The sequence below is a fragment of the Salvelinus sp. IW2-2015 genome, unplaced genomic scaffold (genome assembly GCF_002910315.2).
Source record: "Salvelinus sp. IW2-2015 unplaced genomic scaffold, ASM291031v2 Un_scaffold4059, whole genome shotgun sequence".
In the NCBI taxonomy this organism is placed as follows: Eukaryota; Metazoa; Chordata; class Actinopteri; order Salmoniformes; family Salmonidae; genus Salvelinus; species Salvelinus sp. IW2-2015.
This window is the reverse complement of record NW_019945331.1, coordinates 8,779-16,068: the sequence shown is the minus strand read 5'-3', so window position 1 is coordinate 16,068 and position 7,290 is coordinate 8,779. Positions and strand designations below refer to the sequence as shown.

Here is a 7,290-nt window from a genome sequence, read left to right as displayed (position 1 = left end):
GGTGGGTGGGAGGAGGTGCCTAACAAGGTGTGTGGAGTTATACCTAACTGACAGAGAGGGGGTGGGTGGGAGGAGGTGCCTAACAAGGTGTGTGGAATGTACCTAACTGTCAGAGGGGGTGGGTGGGAGGAGGTGCCTAACAAGGTGTGTGGAATGTACCTAAATATCAGTGCACAATGTACGGTTTTGCAACAGTGTGTGTGTGAATTTGAAAGCAGACGTTAGTTGAAAATATTATGGCAAGGCAAATGGCTCACTCTCGAATTCAGGTGAGTTGACTCATTATATTAATACATTGTTGTACATGTTTTTACATTTCTAATCACATCAGTATATTATGGACCTCAGTGGAGCAACAACAGGCAGGGTTCTTATGAACTCAGATCATTCCAAGTGAAGTTCTTATTATGTGCTAAGGGCCAGAACAGAAAACAGCAGAACAGCTTTTAGTTTTCTGGCTTGTGGATTCTGGAATAGTCTCCAGCATTCCTTCAACGTATAGCACTTTGTCCCAATAGAGGAATTCAAGGCTAAAGTTAGACTGGCTGCAGGAGGTGTTCAACTACAATATTTCAAGCCAATATCATATCAGTTGTATGATCACTATTGGTATTGGTTTTGATAGTTATGTGTTTTGCTGTCTATGTTCTGTACTGATGAATGTGCATTTTTATTATTGAACTGCTCTTCAAGGCCAGGTCTCCACCATTACAGTTATTCTGGTTAAATAAAATACTTCCTGGTTAAATAAAAGACTTCCTGGTTAAATAAAAGAACAAAATCAAAATGATCTTATAGATATATTATCTTTGTTGGTTCAACACTGCAGGAGATTGACAGATATGACTTGACGGGAAAACGCAGAGCTTTGATGTTGTGTACCACTCACGCTGGTGCTGATGGCGACCTCAAAATAATGAAGAAACTTTTCGACGATTATGGTGTCCAGTTTGACCCACCTGTTATTAACCAAACTGCAGAGGTAAGTTTTCATGTTTATTTGTTTACCAGATGTATTAAGTACTCATTTACAATATATAAATATATACACAAACTATTCCAAATATTCTTTAGAGAAACAACTATTCAACAATTTCTCACCCATCTACACACAATAGCCCATATTGACAAAGTGAAAACATGTTTTTATTGAAAAAGTGAAAACAAATGTATTGACAATAAAATACAGAAGGTGTGTGTACAGTATGTGATGGTATTACTTATTGAGGAGGGTATTACTTTGTGATGGACTTCCCCATTCAGGGAATGAAGAAGGCAGTCTCTGACTTCAGAGACAGAATCAACAGAAGCCCAGAAAACATCAGCTGTGTTTTTGTAGTGACCACCTCCCATGGAGGCCAGGATGTCATCGTAGATGCAGACAACAACTGTCTGTCAGTGAAAGATATAATTGAACCGTTTGGAGACGAGCTGTGCCCCAGGATGAAGGGGAAACCCAAGGTCTTCATCATAGATGCCTGTAGAGGGTGTAAGTTACCACTTCCATGTACAGTACTATAGCGTTACAACATTCAGGTAACTTTCCCAAAACTCCCAGTTTTTCTGAAATGCGGTTTTGAAGATTCCTGGAATCAGGAGGAAATAAGAAAAGACCTCCGGAATCCTCCAACCAGGATTTTAAGAAAAACTGGGACTTGTTTTTTTCTTAAAACATCCTCTACTAACTATTGTGAAATGAAATTACACCAATGATTATTTAATGCTGTACAGTAATTGTTTTAACATATTTAAATCTAAGCACGGAATGATTCTGGAGTGCTTCAAAACTCTTCTGCTGATACTACACCATCAAAGGCGGACGAAACAACACGAACATACAGGTCCAGTCGAATACCACCATGTATTAATGATATGCTGGTTGCATATTCAGCTATGACCGGTAATTGCATCATTTACTTTTTAGAATTGTTTTCAGTTTAAAAATACAGAGACTTAGTTACTCACCCCTGCAGCACCCGCAATGCTTTTTAGAAGCCATTAAACCAAAATGTTTGGAATTACAGGAAAGTAGCTTTAAAACTCAAACTTCCTTCTATCAGCCTCTTGGAAAAATATGTAGAATAGCATGAGACTAGCTTTAAAACTACACATTTTTCTATCTTTCCAAAGGAGAATTGCAAGAACTAATTTTATTTATAAACAAATAATAATCTGACCGTTGTCTTGCAAAACTGTGTTACGCCACTGCATACACAATCAACTGTGTTACGCCTCTGAATACACAATCAACTGTGTTACGCCTCTGAATACACAATCAACTGTGTTACGCCTCTGAATACACAAGAGAATCATCGACCCATGGGGTGCCTGGATGTTTAACGTGAAACCCGTTCAGTGGCAGCCACTCAGAGGGTGGAGCCATGCCTTTGCGGTGAGCATGGCTTGGGACCGTTTCTACACGCGAGTGCTGAAGTTAGTTAGATGATCGAAGTCCGTGGCGGGAGCACCCTGTTCCAGTTGTGCTGTATCTCATTAGGACAGTCCGACCGTGATTGTGTAAGACGTGGGGCGTACACCCAATCCAGGGTTGTATGGGATGTATAGTCAGCCTTTCGCTGTTACTGATGCTGGTTGGTGAGTCACATTCCTCATGTGCGTAATAAAGAACAGCACGTCTGCAGATCGCGAGAGTGTAATATTCGCCCAGCACTTGCGTTCACGGGAGTTTGAGATTGTGTACGCAATGGCACCGAGGCCCATTGGGCGTCCCGTGGACCTGTCCGAGTTGATTTGTGCGTCTTCAACGGAGGCCGTCGACGCCAAGTCTGATGTAGTGCTACATCACAGGATCTCGACATCCAGACGGGCGTTGTCCTTGGTCTAAGCATTGAGTCTGCGTATCTTCCAGAACGCCAGACTCGGTCCGCTGCTCTCAGCACAGTGTGTCGGCATCTCGTGGTGTTCCAAGGTTGCAGGGTTCCTGAACCAGCTTGAGTCTCTGAGTCAATCTCAAGGGGAGGGCCTCACAGATTCGTTTAGCATCCTTTGTGGTCCTTCCATGGCTGTCGCGCACTGGCCTCTTGCTAGACATGGTAGACATGAGTTAGTGTGTATTCGAGGCGGAATGTAACCGCTAGAGCCGTGGCCTGCTGTGTATTCCGCAGTAGGGCCACGTACCACCAGTTTCACGTGTGAGACAGCCCCTGGAGCGTCACACGTGACCTTGTTGTATCTCTAGTATGCCAGGTGAAACCGCACAGGCTCAAGCTGACAAGCAGCGTGTATGTAATGTAGTACGCTGGGTGTAGACCTACATTCAGCCTTGGACATGTAAAGGACGCTAAGAGTAGTAATTCGCTGATTAAAGACAATCTAGGACTGTTACACCTAAGTACTATGACGCTTGTATATAACTCACGTGCTGAGATACAGTAAACAAACGATAGGCCGCTAAGAAAAACAAGAGGATACAGCAGATTGCTCGTATTCCAGCAAATATAAACTGTTTGACGGGAGCACATCAAGTTTCTCTGCTATTTTGATTTTCCATTTTTATTTTTTTTCACGCTATGTGTCGTCTCGCGTAGCAGCTTTTGTGTACATTGTCCTGTAGCTGCCGTTTTGTACTGCTTGGTATGATTTTGTGTAATTCTAGTAAGACTTTGTAGACAGTTCAGTAACTATGTTGAAAAATTGGAGAGAGCTCGCTCCAAGGCAGTTGCAATGGAAGCCTTTTTAGTTGGATACTAAGAAGAGCATATCGTTAGCTATTGAGATACTGTCACGCACGTGACGATAGACACATGTATGCGCTATATCACGTTTTGAGTCGCCCAGGTCAATGAACGTTCTGTGGTTAGCGAGTTGTTTCTCAGAAAGGGCGATACACACCAGAGAGTATGATATTAGTAAAACAATTAAAGTGCCATCATCCTGGTGACCAGAGAGCGGCTTTACAGTTTTGTCTGAGGGACAGCTTGATTGAGGGTGTTACTATTATCTGAGACTCTGGGCCGATTCCAATCTGTTATGCACTGTGTAAGTATATCAGATGATGTTATTACCAAAGTATGGCTTTGTGTGATTCGTAGTATCTGGATACGCTATGTTGCATATAGGTGTGTACTAGATGCCCGAATATCGACCTGCTTCTGATTTGTTTTCAGTGTGTATTATTCACTAGTGCTTTAATTGTGCCAGAGCGATAGAAGTTGCACTATAAGATGTTATTTCAGCGAGGACACAGGTATACCATGACCAGTTAATGAGCATTGGTTATGGAAGCATTCAATACAATTTTTCAGTATGCGGGTCGTCCCCCTAGATTATTGAGTGTGTGTCAAGCATATGCACGAAATACTTTAATGCCAGTTTAGACTCCTGTATTATGGGATTCTCGTTTTTTACAGATTGCTGATATATACTAGCATGGTTGAAGTAGCAAGTCTGCAAGCCTCACTCTCTTCAGTTGTGAAGTGAGGTTTTACAGAGGCCGCCTCAGTGGTTGTGATTCTGTATATATATATGTCGGATGATGGCACTATCGACGCGGACCGTCCAGCGAGATTGTGACGTGATTAGTCCATTGTCATGTCAAATAGACGAGAACACCGTATGTGCTTTTGTTGTATCTATTATGTGTCAGTATGGCGGCTTTTATTATCAGCCCTGTTTGGAATGCTTATTGGCTGTTGCTGGTCTTTCTGGAACCCTTGAGATTGATCGAGCTACCAGTTTGATGAGGTATGTTAGAGTCTCGAGGAGGAGTCAGTGCTCACAGGTAGTGCACTGTGATGAGCTCTTATCTTTGTGCACGCTACCGTGGGTAACCACGTTGATGTGTTCCCTGCTGCGGCTTGATAGGTCTCGCGAGTCACACACCGACGAATTTGATTAATCATGAGGGGTTTCTTAGCCTTCTGGACTGCCGCCGTCCACCCGTTGCTTGTGGAGTGTCGCAATATTGTGGGCTGCACGATGGAACTCAATTTCATAGTTGAACTCTCTATTTCCGTTCCAAGCTGTGTGACCACACGCAAGCTTGCCTTGTGTATTCAGTGCGCGCTCACCGTCCAGATTGCAACTCTTTGTGGAGTGTTAGTCTGATGTGTGTGCCGAGTAGTAACTAGTTTCTTGAGGTGTAACTCCGGAGCTATAGATCGTGTACCGACATGCGATGCTAATTTCGCACAGGTAACAATTTGGCGTCGCTACAAGACCCAGTTTGCCTTTGTTTAGTTGCGTATCCGACCAGCTCTATTAGCATTTTCTCGCGCGCGCTGAAGTGTTAGACATATTAGGACGCGAGGTGAGACATAGGGTTGATCTCGGTGGGTGAATCCGCATTTTTGTCTAGTCAACACATGAAAACTCCGATACGCCTAGTTTGTTCGTTATTCGCTCACATAGTTTAAGTGGTGATTCACATTTGATGTTGTTTCGTCCTTCCACGCTCGGAACAGTTCACACATTTCACCAAGTTGCGAGGGATAACACGAGGTGTGAACAGAGTAGTAGTTGGTCAGTTATGCAATGGTGTAGTTGATATTGGTGTGATTGCACAGTATGTATAACACGCCAGTTGAGGTTTTTGGTCATATGCCATTATGACTACCCCTAGAGAGAGTGAAGACTCCGCTAGTCATGTGCGCAGAGCACGTCAAGTCATTACTAAGTTTGATTGTTGATATTCCCAAGAGCTTCAAATACTGTCTGTTCATTTTTATGGGTAGATATACACTGTCAGAGAGTTGCTACTTTTCTTGATGTTCATATGTTACTATTTTTTTATGCCAAGCGTTGGAGAGATGCATTCAACAGTTTGATTTGTGATCGACCATTTCCGTTGGGGGGCCAACCAAAGTCTAAGTATGTTTGTATAGTATCAACACCCTGCGCACCAGTAATTCACCAGCTTTGATTGTGTATTGCAGCATAGGGTTGTTTTATTCTCTACTACAACCAAGCGAGCATTATCAGTTGTGAGAGGAGGACAGGAAATTAGAGGAGAGGAGGATTACCGCGCATATCCTTGGGTGTGCTAGTATGGCAGTTTAGGCAGAGTATCTCAGATCATGTCTATGATGGGGTCATTTTCCAGTGGGTACGTTGCTTGTGTTGAGGTGTACAACAAGAGTTGATAGTGTATGATCCTAGACCAAGCGTGGCATACGTAAAAACTCAGTTTGAGCACTAATAGATAGTGATAATGTAGGGGAGTGTACAGCACATCTACAGATATGAATCAGAAGTTGAGTTGTGTAAAGTCTCTTATGGAGAGGATCTGACTATCTCCCGCTTGTGCTTGGTGTGGAGCTTCATGAGTTTGGAGTAGAGAATACACAGTGTAGACCTCTATAATTGTGCACGTTGGTGGAGCGAGTACTCACCGTCATCCATACATCCCACAGAATACACTCTCTCTGTCCACTGGTGTGAGTCTCTTCGTTGCGATATTTGGAAATGATTCCGGGTGGCAGATATCGAATTGAGCTTAGACGTACATACATTACAAATACATGAATGGGACATTTTTCATGTTTTAGATAGCAGACATGCGACCTGTCTTCGGATTGTGTGGGCAGTTTTGGTGCGCTATGTCAGAGTTGTGATACTTCTGTGCTGAGGGATACATAGTGAAGTCGCGTGGAATATCATGTCAATTGGTGTCTACGTATTTGTACGCGAACTGAGATCCGGGAGTCCTCGACTCTAGATTGCATATTTTGCTTCTTGGTCCGCAGGGAAAAGCCTGAGCGAGTCAACATGCGAGCATGATCAGCTATAGGGTAGATACTTCAGGTGCTATGCGTCGCTAACGATATGACTATGCATGTTGTATCTGTTAAGTCATCTTCAGAAGCCGTACCATATTGGAGGGTCTGTATCGCAGTGCATCTCAGAAGAAACCCCCTCAATGGGATGAAACTGGACCACGTTAGAATTTTGCGAGAGAGTCGGGATGGCGTAGCGCCCAAAGTAGTAAGGTGTACAAGACGTGATATGATGATATTTCACGAGCACTATATCGAAGATGGCAATCAGTCGATTAATCTACAATAACGAACTATGGCGTACATAAGGTCGAATCTCATAGTGTCTATACAGAAGCAGGCGTAGCATTGAGTGACATTGTGTCATTCATCAGACATATATATTGAGCACGAGGATCACGAGTGTCTTGATTGTGTATTCCAGAGGCCCGTAACCAGTTGAATTGTGTATGTCAGAAGGCGTAAGCCGTTGAATTGTGTAATTCCAGTGGCGTAAACAACCAGTGTGGATTGTGGTAATTCAAGGAGGCGTAACCAAGTTGACTTGTGTACATTC

At 43.2% G+C, this 7,290-nt stretch overlaps 1 protein-coding gene across 1 annotated transcript; it reads left to right on the top strand.

Annotated features, from left to right (window-relative positions):
- Positions 1-162: 162 nt before the first annotated feature.
- On the top strand, positions 163-1,963 carry LOC112076815 (caspase-14-like). The gene is made up of 4 exons (XM_024143481.2): positions 163-269; positions 830-982; positions 1,264-1,489; positions 1,760-1,963. The coding sequence occupies exons 1-4, from the start codon at positions 237-239 to the stop codon at positions 1,939-1,941; spliced, it is 594 nt and encodes a 197-aa protein (XP_023999249.1). The 5' UTR covers positions 163-236; the 3' UTR covers positions 1,942-1,963.
- Positions 1,964-7,290: the final 5,327 nt, after the last annotated feature.

Bases quoted from the DNA above. Each gene is read 5' to 3' on its own strand.
- LOC112076815 (XM_024143481.2), top strand. From the start codon at position 237: ATGGCAAGGCAAATGGCTCACTCTCGAATTCAG. The intron at 270-829 runs GTGAGTTGACTC...TCAACACTGCAG, and splicing joins TGGCTCACTCTCGAATTCAG to GAGATTGACAGATATGACTT. The intron at 983-1,263 runs GTAAGTTTTCAT...TTCCCCATTCAG, and splicing joins TTATTAACCAAACTGCAGAG to GGAATGAAGAAGGCAGTCTC.